Source organism: Suncus etruscus, chromosome X, assembly GCF_024139225.1.
Source record: "Suncus etruscus isolate mSunEtr1 chromosome X, mSunEtr1.pri.cur, whole genome shotgun sequence".
Lineage (NCBI taxonomy): Eukaryota > Metazoa > Chordata > Mammalia > Eulipotyphla > Soricidae > Suncus > Suncus etruscus.
Window position 1 is genome coordinate 71,056,218 of NC_064868.1, and position 20,024 is coordinate 71,076,241.

The following is a 20,024-nucleotide window of genomic DNA, read 5'->3' on the forward strand; positions in this document are numbered from 1 at the left end:
CTATACCACTCCTAGGAATATACCCTAGGAACACAAAAATACAATACAAAAACCCCTTCCTTACACCTATATTCATTGCAGCACTATTTACCATAGCAAGACTCTGGAAACAACCAAGATGACCTTCAACAGATGAATGGCTAAAGAAACTATGGTACATATACACAATGGAATATTATACAGCTGTCAGGAGAGATGAAGTCATGAAATTTTCCTATACATGGATGTACACAGAATCTATTATGCTGAGTGAAATAAGTCAGAGAGAGAGAAAAACGCAGAATGGTCTCACTCATCTATGGGTTTTAAGAAAAATGAAAGACATTCTTGCAATAATAATTTTCAGACACAAAAGAGAAACGAGCTGGAAGTTCCAGCTCACCTCAGGAAGCTCACCACAAAGAGTGATGAGTTTAGTTAGAGAAATAACTACATTTTGAACTGTCCTAATAATGAGAATGTATGAGGGAAATGGAGAGCCTGTTTAGAGTACAGGCGGGGGTCGGGTGGGGAGGAGGGAGACTTGGGACATTGGTGATGGGAATGTTGCACTGGTGATGGGTGGTGTTCTTTACATGACTAAAACCCAAACACAATCATGTATGTAATCAAGGTGTTTAAATAAAAAAAAGTAAAAAACAAAATTTATTAATTATTTTAGAATATTTTATTTAGAATAACATTATATATAATTTATGAATTAGATAATAGCATTAGTATCATATTTTAACAATAATTTGGATTCACTTTATCTTTTTTAAAATATAAGCATCAGAAATCGATTACTAATGAATAATACAAAACATTTTCTGAAATAACTTGTCCTGGCTTATTTCATCAAAGGAACAATAAACACAATTTATGTACCAATTGTATTATTTTGGTATTGGAACTTATCTGGCAAAGCTCTGAATTGTGTTAGGATACAGTTATGAGGGTTTTTGGGAAAATATGTGGTGCTAGGCATTGAATCCATTTTATATTTATTATTTCAACATTTTTCTAAGTCAGAAATTCAGTGTGCTCTTAGAAAATGGACAGAATAAGAACAAACTGTCAACTACTTTACTAAGTTATTTCTTTCTTTTTAGATTTTTTAATTATATTATATTAAATTATATTTAGATTATTTAATCTGAGGCTTTGAATTGCAGTTGCATAAGCAATTCAATGATTTGTTTTGTAATTAATTGCACTATCTATATTTTCATCTCAACATATAAACAGCGCAAAATATTATTTCCTTAACACTCTTTTACAAAGTCCTTAAAATGTGAAGAGCAACTTTATTGAGCCATTTCTTTCTCAGCCTTTGAAATACAGCATATTATCAGCAGGTTGATTATAGATGAACAAATTAATATTATTTGGCTTTTTATCTGTGGCTTACCAACTGTAAGCATTTTAACGTGTTATCAATATAAGAAAAATACAAGTTAGGTAGTCAGCATTTTTATGTTTTTTTCTTAAATCGTGTGTAGACCATGTGAATTTAATACTTTGATGACATCTTTTACAAAGGAAATAAATGCTTAGTGTTCCTTAGTCAAGTATGGCTAGAGCGTACCTCACTGAGGAGTGCAACTCTATTGGAAGAACACAAGGAACAAAGGCATTCAGGATGATATATAATATGAAGAATAGGTACAATATATTAAAGGGAAACATATTAAGTAGGAGAAACCTGTTGAAATAGTTAAAGATAAAAAAGAACTCCAATGAAGGCTGAAAAGCTACCCAACAAACTGTGGTGATCACCATGTTTTGAGTAGAGTGTATAAGAAAATATACAGAAGATAAAAATAGGAGGTATGAATGAAGTAGCAAGAAAGTTTTTCCAATGTCTGTAGAAAGAATGTTGAGACTGACAATTCAAGGATGTTTATGTACCAAGTGAGTTGAGACAAAGGAATTTTTGTTTCTTAGCACCTGGAACACTATCTAAGTCAATAGATTGGCTCAAAGAAGTGTAACTATATGCCAGATAAATTAACAAAGTGTATAGCAAAGTGCTGATGAAGTGTAGGCATAGTTTGTTTCTATTAATTTAACACTTATTTCTCATCAAGCAAAAAAGGAATCAAGATGTTTAAAGATCCAAGAGTAAAAACTATTCAGTCAATCACCACAGCATCAAAAATTAGTTTTTGTTGATAACATTTTTCTCCACTGAGATTGGTCTATAATAGAACCAAACAAATTGAGCAGGGAAATCAATTGCCAATTGATGCTATGTAACCAACAAGTAATTGTTAACAAGAAGATGTAGCTAGAAAGCAATAGGAAAACATCCCAGAAACATTTCTCTAATACATTTGGTGAGATTCCCTTTTAAATAAAAGACAAATTTCATAACAGTAGATTACATATACGTTACTACAAATGTTATCTGCGGGCAAAAACAATGAGTGGTATAAAATGTTGATGCTGCTACCACAAGGTGTGTTAAGACATTCAGTGTGAGTCACAAGTACTATAGGCCATCTGTGAAAAGCCTCACATCAATGCTGAAACAATTCTTAGTGTTGTGAACATCACCCTTATAAAATGGTCCAGTATATATCATTCCGCTGTGCCATCTGTAGCACCAAGTTCAAATGAGCTTTAGCTTCAGCAAGTTTATTTAGATCCAACTGGCCTCCAAATCTCCCAAGTTCATAGCAATGGAGAGGGACAGGGTAAACGACACGCCTCAGATTTGACAAGGCTGTTAAACTTTGCAAAAGATTCACGAGGGCAGTCATTGACAGGTAATTGTAGGCCAAGCTCAAGACGCGGAGATGAGAACAGTGGCTCAGGACTGGGAGGATAGCAGAGAGCTCAGAATCAGTGATTTTGCAGTTGTTTATCTCCAAATGTTGCAGGGTGCCAGAAACTCTCTCCAGCAGACCCTTGAAGGGATCATAATCTGACCAGTGTAAATTGTTGCTGAGATCTAGTCGCTTTAAATGGGTGACATGATCATTCTGTGAGAGCACAGTGAGGTCTCTGTGAGAAAGTTCACAGAACAGGAATCTCAGTGAATTCAAATGAACAAGATGCTGCAGGACTCTGTTAAGATAGTAAAGAAAGATTACTCATAGAGAAGAAGATATTGGAACAGCCCAGTGATCCTGAGTTCTAGTTATAGATGAAAGGATGTATGAGGGGACTGATGGATGGACTGGTTGACTTATATAATAGTAATAAAAACTAATTTCTAAATAATTGCTACCGTAAGTTTAGCTATATGAATTTTGGAGCTAAAACCTACACATTTAAGACCTCGGGATAGGAACTATTACTGAGCAAGGGTCACATTTTTAATATTCCAAATGTACAGCACAGTAGTAGTTGACAGTTTATGGAATAAAGAGAGAAAAGAAAACTGACAAAAAACATACAATGGTGAATTGTCATTTGTTTTTTGTATAAGATTGGTGGGACAAATCAGTCAAATGAGTGGTCATTTGCATCATTCACCAGGAAACAAGATCTCCATTTAGGGTCTAAGCCTCAATGAAATTACCAAAAACAAAATAATATGACAGTGTTCATTATTGTCCTCATTCATAAAGATATAAATAAGTGCTATGGCTCTAAAATATCTCCAGGTGAATGCGTGTGGTCCCTCTAAGAGACTTTATACTCCAATAAGGCAAGAACTGAAACTGTTTCTATTTATCTAGAAAAGTCTCATGGTGTCTGGACATGTTTGGACAACTGAAAAAATGAATTAGTGTATTTTTCTTTCCATTCTTGGTATTCTCCTTGACACAGGTGCTTCTCTGCTCTCATTATCCCCATGCTGAGAAGAAGGAAAAACAGAGGCTCAAAATTATCTAAGCAAGGGCCATTTCCCATCCCTCCTCCTTCACCTGAGCACTTTCTGCAGTTGATTGGTCAAGCAGAAAAAAGAAAAGCTGAGCTCCTGAAGCATGTCCAACTTCCCAAGCCAGGTGAGAAAAGTTTCAAAGTTTGATCCATTACAGGACTGAAAGGGAATATTAAACAGCGTAAGGCTGTTTAGGCGAATGAACTGAGGAAAAAGGGTGATGACTTTCCTCAGATGAACCCAGTTCAATTCTAGACGATCAACACATGCTGGATCCAGGATCTGTACGCTACTGTTATGCACAGAAATGTGATTAATTTGCAAATATCTGCAGCAGAGGTGCAAGGACCCAAAACTCTGCTCAATCTTTCTCTTAATGAAAAGAAGAAATCGCTTTGTTCTCCAACTAGAGTTGAAGGAAAGGTTGACTAATAATTCGATGGGCTTCCAGGACGATGCAGACTCGGAAGTGACTCTTTCATTGAATATACACCTATGCTGAACTTCTTCTACTTTCAAAATGGAGTTCTGAGAATTAACACAGGAGTGTGAACACAATTTCTGTTGGAATCTATAATAGCATGTTATTTCATAGTTCTGGGACTGCCTTAGATCCAAGATCCTCAGTTTTGGGCCCCTGTAATGGAGAAAAGAAACAGAACATATGAATGGTAGCAGGCTTTGTTATACTAAGCAAAAAGTGCAGCTGGGACAGTACATTTTACATTTACATTTTACAATCACAATTACAATCCACATGTCATTCACATAAATGTTCTTTCCATGCAAATGGAAGCATCTTTCACTCTTTTCCTTACAATTTCTTCACTTCTGGTTCTCCTAGGCAATGCCCTTCTAAGAAATCAGACTTGGTAAGTAAATCTATCCAAAGTATCCTCAATCCACTTAATTCTATAGTTGGCCCTGTTAAAACTTAGGAGTACTTAAGGTCACTTCACTATAGAAAAATAAACATACACCTAACATAAACATGCATTTCTGTTTATTTTGAGGAGCCTTTTGATATCCCCCAATACCAGAACCGACCTTTATGCCTCCTAATTCACTACAGTTCTACTGGATTATCCTTACCCTGAGGAAGTGTTCTGGACAGGTAGGAACTGAAGACCATCCACTATGGCTTCCAATATTTCATAAGGTGGTTCTTGAACAATCAGTGTCCCGATGTGCAAGCAGTAGAAAGGCCAAACTCTCACCATTGCATTTAGCACCTTCTTATGCCTTCCTAAGAAAGCACTCTTGAAGAGTGGAATGTAGAGGTGTTTAGGGAGAACTTCCAATGACTGGATAGCTATAGGCTCATTACTCAGCAGACTCTTTGCAGCAAAATCCATTAGTGTGGGTATGGATTCTTGGTTCATCTTCATAAACCTGTTTTAGGGTGAGTCATATTTTAACATCTTTAGAATACATCTCAAGGCCCTAATTTACTTCAAGTTAGGAAAAAAGAATTCATTGAAAAAGTACTTGCTATGTCATATGGTCACCTCAGCTAATCTCAATTAGAGAAAAACAATAGTAAAAAAAAGTCTTTCTGCATATATGGGTAGACGATAAGTATAAATAAAAAGGAGATAAATATAGTCCCGGAGAGATAGCACAGCAGCGTTTGCCTTGCAAGCAGCCGATCCAGGACCAAAGGTGGTTGGTTCGAATCCCGGTGTCCCATATGGTCCCCCGTGCCTGCCAGGAGCTATTTCTGAGCAGACAGCCAGGAGTATCCCCTGAGCACCGCTGGGTGTGGCCCAAAAACCAAAAAAAGGAGATAAATATATAGGCAGGTATATTTTGTGCAAGATATAATATATTAGGTATAAAATAAACTGGCAGAAAACAGTGTTGACCACCTATATGCCTTCTTCCCAACAGTTTCACCAAAAGCATTCAATACAAGCATAAAAACTACATCAAAATCTAGATAAAGTTAACTTTCATCATTACGTTAAAGTATAGATTACCACATTTCAAAAATTCTGTGTTGAACAAAAAAAAAAAAAAAAAACGATGAAATTCCAGTACACAGTTTGTCACAATCTCATCACTAAAACTTCATGGCAACAATGACAGCAAGAAAAGTTACAAGAGATACAGAAGAAGGAAGAGAATGAGAGGTTGTAGTCAGTACAAAGGTACATCTAGAATGATTAAGTACAGAATAAATTGTAAGCCACACAAGGAGGACCTGAAAAATAAGTACAATGACTCAGGACAAGGACTCAAAGCATGTGCATTTATAGACATGTAAAAATAATGTAAAGCTGCAATTTTTCTAAATAAAGCATGCATTTTGGGGCTGTAGGGGTGGTGCCGGGCATAAGTAGTCTGATTTGTGCTTGTGCGCTAGCCTAGAATGGACCACGTTTCGATCCCCAGCATCCCATATGGTCCCCCAAGCCGGGAGCAATTTCTGAGTGCATAGCTAGGAGTAACACCTGAGCGTCACCGAGTGTTTCCCCAAAAATAAACAAACAAACAAACAAACAACTCCCAGGCATTTTGAGTCAAATAAAGGTAAAGATATTAAATGTTTCCTATGACACCTAGATAATGATGGAAAAATTAAAAATGGGCAAAGATAATATTCTGTAAAGAATATATAATAGAGGGCCTGGAGAGATAGCACAGCGGTGTTTGCCTTGCAAGCAGCCGATCCAGGATCAAAGGTGGTTGGTTCGAATCCCGGTGTCCCATATGGTCCCCCGTGCCTGCCAAGAGCTTTTTCTGAGCAGACAGCCAGGAGTAACCCCTGAGCAACGCTGGGTGTGGCCCAAAAACCAAAAAAAAAAAAAAAAGAATATATAATAGAACCACAAAATTTCAATTCTCACTACTCCTCCTCCACCACCAATCTGAGACAAAACAGACATGTTTTTTGCTACATTTACATAAAAACACGATCAATAAACTAGGAATTGCTTTCAGGGGTCTCAAACTCAGGGCCCACGGGCCGTTTCTGGCCCTCCATACAACATTTTGTGGCCCTGTCCTAAAGGAATCATTTTGTTTTGTTTTGTTTTGTTTTAGTTGTTTGGGTCACACCCCCCAATGTTCAAGGCTTACTACTGACTTCGCACTCAAGGATCACCCTGACTTTGCCTCCTGCGGCCCCCAGGTAAATTGAGTTTGAGACCCCTGGCTTAAATCATTAAGTGTCATAAAAACAATGTTCCTTAAAAAGGAGAAAACAAGATAGATATAATAAATTAAACAATCACTAAACAGGAGACTATATTTAAACATTTTAAAAAATATTCAACATACGTAAGAACTCAAAGATAAGCTGCTAGAGTGAAAGCACAGGATTTATGGTATTTTTCCCTACATATGATCAGCCCAGGTTCTACTCTTTATCAATGAGAGGAAGGGGTGGAAATAAGATGTGGGAATGGAGAAACTGGACAATGTTGAAGAGAAGTAGAACCATGGTAGAGATTGTAGTTTGGAATGTGTTCTGCATGAAAACTTACAAACAACAATGTAAACCACAGTGCCTAAGATAATATTTTAAACAAAAGAATTAGAGAGTATGACAACTACCTTAAATGAGAATATGCATATGCATAAGTAAATAATCTGCCATGTTATTTTTGTTGTCATCCAATCCAGATGGGCTGACATTTAAATATATTAGGCTACTGGAAAATTGTTTCTAACATCAAAGGAATAGGAAAGTCTATACCCTATGTCCTTCCTCCAATTTTACTAAAGCAGGGACCTGAAAACTATAGTCCACTGCTTGATTTTGTCAATGAATTTTTATTTGAACAGATTTATGAATATTATACCATTTCAATACATATTATACATAATAGTGACAAAAATAGTGTTCAAATTAGCTATGTATATTGTATTGGCTATTTGCCAAGCCATCCTGTAAAAGATAAACTAGCTGTGATGACAAGGAAAACATTGCCTACATCCCTGAGGGTGAGCATTTCACATCCAATATTAATATTAAGATGATGTCAAGGTAGAAATACTAAAATACAGATATAGTTTGTTGTTAAAAATACAGAAATTGTACAAATAAATGAAGTGGTTTAGTACTGGTTTCCTACCTATTCTCTATCTTTAAAATTGAGATCTTGCCATTTATGATACTGTTAATGATAGCTTCTTATACAAATAATCCTGACACCATATCCATCACCAGTGTATCCATTTCCCTTTACATACAACTTGAATAGCTCCCTCAAAGTCCATCTACTAGTATGATTGTGTAGATCAGTTCTCCCTTTGCTTCCGCTTTGATAGAAACTTGCTTCCTTGGTGTGTATAGTATTTAAATCTCACAAATGAGGCAGATCATTATTTTGGTTAATGGGCCACAACTCATAGTGCTCAGGGTTTGTTCCTAGCTCTGTGCTTAGGGGTCACTCCTAATGGGGTCCAAAACAACATATGGCATACCAGGGATCAAAACTGAGTCAGCTGAATGCAGATATGCCCTTATACATGCTGTACTATTGATCTGGTACCCTAGACAGAGATATCTGCATCTATGCCTTTTGTTCTGCTGACTTCTTTCAGGAAAATAAAATTTTATTGTAACATATATAGCAGAACAGGGATGAATGCATACAATGTTTTTTAAATAAACATTTTAAATTAAGGAATTGGAGAGATAGTACACAGGATAAGGCATTTGCCTTTGCATGCAGCTGAAACAATTTCAATCCCTGGCACCCCATATGGGCTCCTCAACCACATTTATGCGTGTATATTCTGTGCACATCTGGAAACTTTTTCATTCATACAATTTTATTTTCTATTTGATATTATATTGGTATTATTCACCATAGTAGCAAAGTTAAGAAAATATCAAATGATTATTTATCATAAATAGTGACCAAATTACTGGAAAATTTAATAGTGATTCATATTTTAAAAAGACAATCCTGGGAAACCCAGCAGAGCCAATGGAACATGGTTACCACTGGCCCAACCACCCAGAGAGCAGCCCCATCAAGAAAGGGACAACAGGCCTGACACATGGACAGCAGCCTCTGTGAGAGTAGACAGAACTACAAAGGGACTTGGGACCACCACAGATCGAAAGTGAGCCCTGGCACTGGCTCCTATGCACAACTGTAAGAGATATCCAACAATAAAGGGGCCAGCGACCTACCCATTCATACATGTCAGAGGCAACACCAGGAGCCTAGATTCCCAAACAGCTACACTATAATTTTCTCACTCACATAAAATCCAGGAACCTCCTGACAATGGAGAAGATTAACAGTAACATAGGAAAGAAGCACCTAGAGAGTACAAAAGAAACCATGGTAAAGCAATGCAAAACCTCACCACACCTTTTGTGTGAAGACCGAAATTCTTCAGACCCAGTCCATACAAATCCCTTATTTAATGTCTCTGAAGTGGAGTTCACAGTGTAAATAAGTTTGATGTTCAAAGAGCTCAAAGAAAAAATGAACTGGACTGCCAATAAAACACAAGACAATGTGATAGCAAAATGAGAAAAATACAAATACTTCAGAACTGAAAAACTAGTTAAGTGAAATGAAAAAAGTACTGGAAGATCTCAATAGCAGAGTACCAGCTGCTAAGAACTGACTCTGTGAGCTCAAAGATGAATTGCATAAAACCTGCAGAAAACAAACAATGAAAAAAAAGTCTCAAAGTAAATATGAAGACAATAGGACATTGGGATAATATGAAGAATACATAAACCAACTCAGTGTACACCCGAAAAATATCAGTTAATAGGGACCCAGAAAAAAACACCTTTGGCACAATGATGAAAAACATAGAAATTGCTAGAATACTGAAAGCAAAAAAGATCAAATGAGTAAATTCTATATAACGGAGAATGCTCAACATTTACAGCAGGTTGATAGCAAGCAATCCTTCCGGCTTGAAGGCAGTGGTGGTATATAGTGAAAAAAATCAACTAATATATGTCTCACCATGAATACTTCATCCAGCCAGAATCTCATTTATGTTTGAAGGAAGGATGCACAGCTTCATAGATGAACAATCAGATAGGGAAATTTATAGACTAAAAGAAAACTCAAAGAATAACTGAACAGGGTCCTTTAGGCAGACAAATACCACAAAGACGTCAAAATTATACAAAAAGATGGCACAAAGTTTCATGACATTCATTTCTCTTAGTATTAGTGAACTAATAGTAACACCAGTTAATAGACACAAACTAATTTTGATCAGCATAATACACTTCATATACATCTATGTATAGCTAATTTCATAACTTCATTTTCGGAACAGCCATGTAGCATTCCATTGTACCACAGTTTCTTTACCCAAATATCAGGCATTTGTATTATTTCCAGAGTCTGGCTATTCTGAATAATGATGCAATGAACATAGGAATCCAGAGGCTTTCTGCATAGTGTTTTGGGTATATTTCTAGGAGTGGTATTTCTATATCATATGTCTAGTTGTATTTTTTTGCAGGATATCCATATTATCGTCCATTGTCCTGCATCGATGCATGCACTGGTTGTTCATTCTGTGTTTGTGTGTTGTGTGCCAGACTCTGTGGATGTAAGATAATATCTCATGATTGTTTTGATTTACATCTCCCTGATGATTGAATATGTGAATCAGTTTTTCTTGTGCCAATTCTCCCCCAATTTTTTTGTTCCTCCATTCACAATACAGACCAGGCAAAGGGCCTGGCTTGAGGTGTATACGGGGTGCATTTACTGTACCTCCTATTTTTATACAGTCAGTGTAAAGAACACAGCCTATGGTAAGCATTGGGAGGCCTTATCTTTTCTTTTTTATTTTGATATTTTGTATTAAAAAAGCCTTCACCAGTGCATCACTTGGGATATCACCAATATCCCAAGTGTCCTTCCTCCCCACCCCACACCGGCATGTACTCTAGAGAGGCTTTCTACTTCCCTCATTCAGTCACATTTTGTTATGATAGTTCTCATTTGTAATTATTTCTGTGACTGCACTAAACGATCCCTGTGGTGAGCTTCATGTCGGGAGCTGGACCCTCCAGCCCTCCTCTATTTTGTCTCTGAGAAGCATTATACAAATGTTTTTCATTTTTCTCAAAACCCAGAGATGAGTGAGACCATTCTGTGTTTATCTCTCTCCCTCTGACTTATTTCACTCAGCATAATAGACTCTATATACATCCATGTATAGGAAAATTTCATGACTTCATCTCTTCTGACGGCTGTATAATATTCCATTGTATATATGTACCATAGTTTCTTTAGCCATTCATCTATTGAGGGGAATATAGGCTGTTTCCAGAGTCTGGCTATTGTAAACAACGCTGCAATGAATATAGGTGTGAGAATCTCCCCAATTTTGAATACGGTTTTTTATATATATGTATATATATATATATTTCTCTTTAGATACAGAAGTGCCTTGTATATCCCTATATTATATGGGTAAATAAATTACCCTATTCCATGTTTTCTTTGAGATACAGAAGTTTCTATGTTTAATGGAGTCCCATTTGTTTTTCTTTTTTTCTTTTTTTAATTTTTATTGTGACCAAAGTGCATTACAAATCTTTCACTGCATCATTTATGGTTCATAGTGACAATGAATGAGGTGCATTCCCACCACCAGTGCTGTCCTCCCTCCGCCCCTGTTCCCAGTATGCATCCCATATCTCCCTGCTTTACCCCCCAGAATGCTAGTGCAACTGGTCTCTACTTTAAAGCTTGTTGTAGATTGAGCATCCATTCCACCTTCATTGGAGATAAAAAGGATAAGAAAAAAGGGAGAAAAAATTTGGTGACAACTACCAAAAAAAGAGGAAAGAGAGAGAAAAAAAAGAAAAGAAAAATGGAAGAGAAAAGAAAAAATGGACCCGGCAAATAAAAATAAAAATAAAAATAAATCTCTAAATAATAACCACAAGAGTGAAAAAGCAAGAGAAAAGTGGAAGAAAAAAGAGAAGGAAAATAAAGTCAAAAACTAACAAATCAAAACAAAACAAGAAAAAGTATGGGTGCTGGGCATTCCCCCCACTTTTTTATTTTTATTTATTTATTTTTTTTGCATAGGCACATTAAGCATTGGGGAAGAAAGGGAATTCCCGTGGCCTAAGAGATTCAGGGTTTCTCCATCCTTGAAGCATACCATCATGGGATCAATCCCTGGCTCCATATATACTCATTACCCCATCCCAAAGGCTTTTTTGTGATGCCAGGAAAGTTTCCTCTCAGTTGTGTGTGAGAAAATCAAGCCACTGTAGCTAGCGATCTTGGTATTTGCATGGGTTATAGGTCAGGGTCTAGGATAGAGTCTCTAGGTTCTAGAGGTTCTTATCCATCGTTGTTGTGTTCTGTCTTCTGTAACACTTGCTCCCTGTTTTCGTTCAGTCCCTAAGCTGAAGCCTAGGATATTATGGATCCAAAGGTTCTGCTCAGTCTCTGTTGTCCAAGTTGGACCTCTGCAATAGACATCTTGTTGTTGTTGTTGTTTAATATGTCCTGGGCTACAACCTAGGGTATGGTTTTCCTTATTAGTCCCAAGGTAGGTTCTGTTCAGTTACGGTTGTTAAAGTCAGTTTCTGTTGTTGGTGCTCTTATTTTTCACAGTTCAAAGGGCAATATCTCTTCTGATTTCCATTTAGTGTTAGGTGATGTGATAGGACAGCCTGGTCTTAGGTCAAGTTTTTCTTTCCTCATTGTCATATCAAGACTGCCACAAGTTGGTGCCAGAGCAGTGTTATAAATCTCCCAATGGAGCTTAGTTCCTGGTGGTGTTGCCCAGAGCTGTATCATTTATACGTCAGGGATCTGGGGTTTGGGATTGGTCTAACACTGTCCAATCTCCTGGGGACTGCGTTGTATCCACATGACACATGTTCAGGATGGGAGGCACCCTTCTGGTATAAAAAATGAGTTCTTATCCCTAGAAGATAAGATCTTGTTTCTGTGTCTATGGTTTCCCCTTTTTTTACATTGCCCATACAAAAATGTATGGTGTCATACTATGTTGCTGGTGCTATTCTGGGTAAGGATGACAGGCTGCACACACAGTCTCTGTCGTCTGGTTTTGTTCTGAGCTTTTATCCCAGTCAAGGCTTTTTGTACCAATCAGCACCAAAAATGGTAAAGATAGAGAAAAATGTATATATTAAAATAGAAAAAATAAATAAAACTGATTTAAAAAGAAAAGATATTCGAATAAAACAAGTGGTGGAGGAGGCTACCTGTATATTTAGGAATACACATCTTAAGATGTATTGTTATACAGGTATTGAGCTTCCATAGGCAGTATAAGACTCCCAATTAGGTCTTTTGATATATTCTTGTGGGGAGTAAAAGCCAAGGTACTTTTTGATTCACAAGCCTTGGAATTGAGTTTGAGAGATGCTTTGCTGCATTACGAGATCATATAGTGTCTTTGAGCTGGAGGTTTTGCTGAGGCTGATTCCTGTATCGTGCAACAGTCCACAATTTGGTGGGGGTGAGAGGAGCCATCAATCATGAGTCAGCAGGCGTGCTGGTTGTAGTTCTTTGCCGAGGCATGAGAACGGGGACCCAGATGGTGTCTTTCACTGAGGAGCTGGAAGGTGGTCTGTTGGGGCAGGAGGTCAATCTTGGTGCCTACCAAGTTAGGAACTGAGGGTAAAGAGCGTTAAATTAGGGCAAGATAACAAATCAGGATAGGGAGATGAGGGGATAGAAGAGACACAGGGGTAGAGGAGAGGCAATACATGACAAGGGCTATATACAATATATACATACACACACATGCATGCACACACACACACACATATATATATATACATATATATATATGAATTGTTTGTGGTTGCAGCTTGAAGTCTGTACAGAAAGTCACGTCCACATAAAGACTGAATTTAAAGATCTATTTGAGTGTTATCATCCAAATCTTTGGCATTCTGTTTCCTTTCCTAGGAACCGTCTAGAATAAAGAACATTTTTAGATAATGCTTAAAAAGTGTATTTGTCGTGATTTGCGTTCACATGGTTATGAAAATAGGTATTAGTAAGAAAAGACACCACTGCAGGGGGTCCAGTATGAATACGAGAGGTGTTTCCCTCCTCCCACCTTCCCCCAGAGCCCAAGTGCCAGACATGGCCCTGAAGACCAGTCTCGCATGGGGGGATCTCGGTCTCTTGGACTAAGTGGTCAGCCCAGGAGGCCATTGGCCAGCTGTCTTCCCAGATTCCCAGCCATACCCATAGGAGAGGAGCAGGAATCCTGGCATGTGGGATATTCTGGGTCCAGCTGCAGCCTCCCTCTCCAGTATGAAAAAGCATGGGGGAGGAGTTTGTCTCTTCCCCACCCCCCCTGAGCTCAGATGCCAGACCTGGCCTTGAAAGCCAGCCTGGTGTGGGGGGCTCTCAGTCTCTTGGACTAACTGGTCAGTCCTGGAGGCCTTTGGCCAGCTGTCTGTCCAGATTACCAGCCATGCCAGTAGAAGAGGAGCAGTAATCCTGGCATGTGGGATCTTCTGGGTCCAGCTGCAGCCTTCCTCTCCAGTTTAAAAAAGCATGGGATTGGAGTTTCCCTCCTTCCCCCTCCCCCCAGAGCCCAGTTGCCAGACCTAGCCCTGAAGACCAGTCTTGCATGGGGGGATCTCGGTCTCTTGGACTAAGTGGTCAGCCGAGGAGGCCACTGGCCAGCTGTCTGCCCAGATTTCCAGCCATACCCATAGGAGAGGAGCAGGAATCCTGGCATGTGGGATCTTCTGGGTCCAGCTGCCCATTTGTTTATCTTTAATTGCGCTTGCTTGTTCAATGTTATTTCATTGTTAAAGATGTCTTTAGCTTTGATATCATGGAGTGTACTACCTACGTTTACTATATATTCCATATGGTTTTAGGTATAATAACAAGGCCTCTAATCCATTTTGATCCATTTTGAATTTACTATTGTGCATGATATCAGAGGGATAAGGCTAGACATACATTGATTGCCTTCATTTGTAGAATTAAAAAATACTAAGATGGGGGCTGGAGCAGTGATGCAAGCAGTGGGGCATTTGCCTTGCTTGCGCTACCCTAAGACAGATCACTGTTCAATCCCGGGCATCCCATATAGTCCCCCAAGTCAGGAGTGATTTCTGAGAGCATAGTCAGGAGTAACCCCTAAGCATCACCGAGTGTGTCCCAAAAACCAAAAAACAATACAACCCCCTAAAAAAGAACCAAAACACCCCCCGAAACAAAAAACAACTAAGATAGCATTTTAGCAATAAAGATAAATGGTAGAAAAGAGGGTCAGGAAGAACAGACTATGGTACAAAGTTTGACACAAATAGTGTAGGAGAGCAGAGAAGGGAATACTTTCTGAAAATTCATAGTTGCAACTGATCACTCTAAACAAGAACTGAATGCAGAAAGAGGATAAAATTTTAGCACTGTGCTCCTTCAGAAACAATATTGTAAACCAAATAATAAAGCAAGAGTAATAAATAAATACAAGATTAACAAAATAAACAATAGAAGACTAAAAGAGATAAAGAAAAATGTCTGCCCCAGAGCAGGCAAAGAAGGGTGAGAAAGAAATAGAGGACATTGGTAGCTGACAGTGCGCACTGGTGAAGTGTATTGACTGAAACTCAATCATGAACAACTTTGAAGTTCTGAAGAATAAAAACGGTTTATTGTAAACAAATGTGTAACCATGGTTTTTAAATAAACTAATTTTTTGAAAGACATAAAGTAGCAAAATTAAACAGAAAACTGAACGCCAAATTTTGCTTCCTGAGAAAAACAAATTTGAATAGTAAGAGCAAATATAGACTCAAATTCAAAGTTTAGAAGGCGATCCTTCAAGCAAATAAATCCTTTAAAAAGGCTGGTGTGGCCATATTAATGTCACATGACAGATTTCAGGATCAAAAAGTTTATAACAGACATAAAAGGTAATTTCTTAATAATCAGGGAATATGTATATGAGGAAGAAAATATTCCTAAACATGTAAACCTCATGAAGGGCCATGAAATAATTAAAATTACTGCTATTAGACTTGAAGAAACACATCACAATAGTAGTTGGAGATATCAACATCACCACATTTTCTCCTCTTAATAGACAAAATACAAGTCTAAAACTGAACAAGGATACACTATTTTAGAAGAAAAATGGAAACAAGGTATTTGGTAGATATATAAATATAAAGGACTGTTCATTTTCCAAAAGCAAATACACAGACTTCTCCAGTGTAAGTGGAATATTCACCAAAATAGACTTTATACTGTGTTATAAAACATACCTACATAAAATTAAGAGTATAGAAATTGTATTGATTATCTCCTCAGATTATAATGCACTGAACATAGAGGTGAACTACAGAAAAACCACAGAAATCACTTTAACAACTAGAAAGTAAACATCTCACTACTGAACTACCAGTAAAAGAGGAAAGCAAAAAGAAAAGCAAAATGTTCTTGAAAACAAATGACCTTGAGGACATAATCTACAGAATTTTGGGACACTGTAAAAGCAGTATTAGAAGAAAAAATTGGCAATTTGTATTTCTTCTTTGACAAAGTGTTCATTTCTTCTCCCCATTTTTGATGGGATTAGATGTTTTTTCTTGTAAAGCCTTGTATATTTTGGATATTAGCCCCTTATCAAACTCTAAAAAATTCCTCAAAAACCTGGAAATTGTGGTGAGGGGGGTGTCCTCTTACATAACTGAAACCCAACCACAATCATGTTTGTAATCAAAGTGCTTAAATAAAATATTTAAAAATATAAAAAAATAAAATAAAAAATGGAAATTAAGTTCCCATATAATCTAGCTATACCAATCCTAGGGATTTACCCTAGAACACAAAAATACAATTCAAAAATTACTTCCTCACAACAATATTCATTGCAGAGCTATTTATAATAATCAGACTCTGGAAACAACCAAGACTCCCTTCAACAGAGGACTGGCTAAAGAAAATGTGGTATATATACACAATGGAATATTATGCAGCTGCCAGGAAAGATGAAGTCATAAAATTTTCCTATACATCGATGTACATGGAATTTATTATGCCGAGTGAAATATGTCAGAGGAAGAGAGATAGACACAGAATAGTCTCACTCATCTATTTTTTTAAGAAAAAAGTAAAGATATTATTGTAATAATCCCAGAGGCAATAGATTTAAGGGCCAGAAGGACTGACTTGCATATGTAGCTCACCACAAAGAGTGGTGAATGCAGGTAGAGAAATAACTACACTAACAACTAGCATAACAATGTTAATGAATGAGAGAAGTAGAATGCCTGTATTGAATACAGGCAGGGAAGGGGGAGGAGGGGGAGCAGGGGCATTGGTAGTGGGAATGTTTCACTGGTGAAGAGAGGTGTTCGGTTTATGACTGAAACCCAACTACAAACATGCTTGTAATTATGGTGCTGAAATAAAGATTTAAAAAAAAGAAGAAAAAGTGTAGCTTTTCATCAGAAAGAATGAATGGGTGTTCATATAAAACCTAGTGGCACAGCTTTAGAATTTAGACTAGTCAAAAATGAGCCAAAAACAGACAAAAGGAAGAAAATTGTTATTAGAGCAAAAATTAATAAACTGGAATACCAAGAAATATTCAAAAGATAAAATAAAGCAAGATTTGGTTCTTTGAAGAAATAAAAAAAGCAATAAACCATTAGCAACACTCACAAAGAAAAAGAAGACATAGAGCCCTAATAAACTGATTCAGAAATGAAAGGTGGCAGTCAAAAAAGACACCAAGAAATCCGAGAATAGAGATTACTTTGAGAATATGCCACAAAAAGATAGAATCTAGAAGAAATGGATTAATTCTTAGACTCCTATAATTCCCAATTTAAAACCAAGAAAATTTGGTATACCTGAATGATCTAGCATTATCAAATAAATTGAAAGTCTTCCCAAAACAAAAATCCAGGCAAACATGAATTCACTTGTACATTACTTCAGAACTACAAAAACAACATACTCATGAAGAGCAGAGCCTAAACCCAATCACACACTTGTCAACGAGGCTGTCTTCTAATACGTGTAAGTGCCAGTGATGGACCAACCATGCGCAGAAGAGCCTGCAGAAGACATATCAACATAGGTAATCTGGCCACACCCACTTCACTCATGCCATGCACAACTCCTAGTCAATGATTTCCAAAACAACACTCAGAAAAGAACACACTACAATTATGACAGTAGAGAAACAACACAGGCCAATACCATGCATAGAGAATGAAGATGGCAGCTCTGACGGCCTGAAATTTGCCAACCACTTATTTAGCCTCTCAGAAAAGAACTATAGAGAAGAACCATGGAGGATCCTCATGGAACACAAAGCATGGAACTAACTGAATTAACAACAAATAAGAATCAAGAGGATAGGAAAATAGAAATGAGAAAAATCCAAACTAAAATAACATCACTGAAATACTTGGCAGGCGAAGTGAAAACATTACTGGTAGGCTTCTCCAACAGGAAGAACTGAATGAATGAGCAGGAAGATGAGATGCATAACAACTCCATTGAACAGAAGAGATTGGGAAAGAGCCTTATAGAAAATGAGCAGATACAAAGAGGGGTTCATCTCCTTCTACTCCCCCATGATTATATTCCTAAGTATTCTAATTGTGCGAGACCTTGGGCCATTCCTATTCGCTCACAGAGAGCTCTGGTTATAAAACCTATCAATACTGCCTTGTTCCAGGACATTCCTAAAACCCATTACTTTTGTTCACCTTCTCACCAAAGCCTTATCCAATAACTGGGCTATGTTCTGTTACCCTTCAAATATCCCAGGACTCCTTTTGTCCTATCATAAGCAATGTTGTTAGATAATAGTTCCCCATATCATTTTTGGATTAGTAGGGAATTCTAGTAGATAAGTTTCTTTTGGGTTCTGAGTTTATGTTAGAATCAGGTAAAGGTATTTTTCAGCCTGTTATTTTTGCCCCCAAATGCACCAGTGGTATCCTGTGGCATTGATCCTTTTTGCATAGGCACATTAAAATGGAGAAATATTATGTATAGAAAGAGTTCTTTTCTAATATGGATAGGAAATCATAAATTTTATATTGGGAAGGGCTCTCACCCTTAACATGTGTCACAGTGATTTGACTTAGGCTTCAGTCAACCAGACATTGGCCATTCACCCACGAACCTTGGGCTCCAATCTTTGAAACTGGAATGGATTTTTGCCAGAAATTGAACTTCCACTGGGGAAGGCTCTAATGCTGCTTTGGCAGAAACTTGCACCAGAGTGGGTACAAATGGCACCCTGATGACTTGGGAACAACCAAGACTTGCTTTCTGGGAAGGTTTCCCTGCATTGCCACCAGTGAGATGAAACCAGAAGACACTTCATGTCATAAGATCTGTGCAAAAACCAATATCTCTAATAACAGAAACTTGACTGTGACAACCGTGATTGAGAACTTTTGCTGGGACCACAAAGAAAGACTTTGGGGTTAGACTACTTAGTATGCTGAAGCCTGCAGTTGGTCTTATGGTAGGATGCTTAATAGGTAGGGTCTCTATGTTAGGCCAAAGATTTATCCTTACTACTTTCCCCCAACTTTTGCTGTGCCTTTGCACAAAACTGCCACCCCATTTTCCTTTTGTTTTATTTATTTTAATATTTATCTTTTAAATAGGGGCTCTTCCCTTTTATCACAGAGCCTTGGTACACAGATTAATTTGTTTTACCTCAAATTTCTGCATTTTTCTATAAAATTAAGAAGAAATAAAAAAAAGAATGGGGCCAGGGGTTAAGTGGTGTCAGGTGCATTGATGGAGAAAAATAAACAAAATTAAATATTAAAGCCAAAGACAACAATAGAATCAAGAGACCTAAATGATAACAATCTAAACTTAAATGGGCCCGTTATACAGGCAGGCCAGGAGGCAAAGTGTAGAGGTATAAGATGCACTCAGGGAACATTGATGGAGGGAGGTTGAAACTGGGGTGGCCCTGATGACTCTATATCTGAAATTCAACTATGAAGGTCTTTGTAGATCACAATGGTTCAATTAATAAAATTTAAAAAATAAAATAAAGGTTCTTTGGGCACCAGCCTGTGCCCCGTTCTTTCCAAGTCATGATCTGGGGAGAATATCTTTGTTTCCCAAATGCATCATGAGGAGGAAGAAAGGAACAACACAGTAGAGGTTGATCCTGAAGCACTGAACTAGAAGTAGAATCCAATCCCTGTCAGGTATAGTCCCCCAAACAATAACATTAACAATAACAT

The 20,024-nt window shown here is 37.5% G+C and overlaps 1 protein-coding gene and 1 non-coding gene across 2 annotated transcripts; both read right to left on the reverse strand.

Annotated features, from left to right (window-relative positions):
* Positions 1 to 2,540: 2,540 nt before the first annotated feature.
* On the reverse strand, positions 2,541 to 5,196 carry LOC125998901 (melanoma antigen preferentially expressed in tumors-like). The gene is made up of 3 exons (XM_049766932.1): positions 4,907 to 5,196; positions 3,858 to 4,451; positions 2,541 to 3,051 (listed from the first exon to the last, which is right to left on the reverse strand). Exons 1-3 carry the CDS (start codon positions 5,194 to 5,196, stop codon positions 2,541 to 2,543), a joined length of 1,395 nt encoding a protein of 464 aa, XP_049622889.1.
* A 5,259-nt stretch (positions 5,197 to 10,455) lies between these two features.
* On the reverse strand, positions 10,456 to 10,588 carry LOC125999760 (small nucleolar RNA SNORA51). Its single transcript, XR_007492231.1, has one exon. It is a non-coding gene; the product is annotated as a small nucleolar RNA SNORA51 (small nucleolar RNA).
* Between the last annotated feature and the right edge of the window lie 9,436 nt (positions 10,589 to 20,024).

Excerpts from the sequence above, each read along its gene's own strand:
- LOC125998901 (XM_049766932.1), bottom strand. The coding sequence starts at position 5,196 with ATGAACCAAGAATCCATACCCACACTAATGGATTTTGCTGCAAAGAGT. Across the intron at positions 4,452-4,906 it reads GTCCAGAACACTTCCTCAGG|GGGCCCAAAACTGAGGATCT; the intron begins GTAAGGATAATC and ends TCTCCATTACAG. Across the intron at positions 3,052-3,857 it reads CAACTGCAGAAAGTGCTCAG|AGTCCTGCAGCATCTTGTTC; the intron begins GTGAAGGAGGAG and ends CTATCTTAACAG.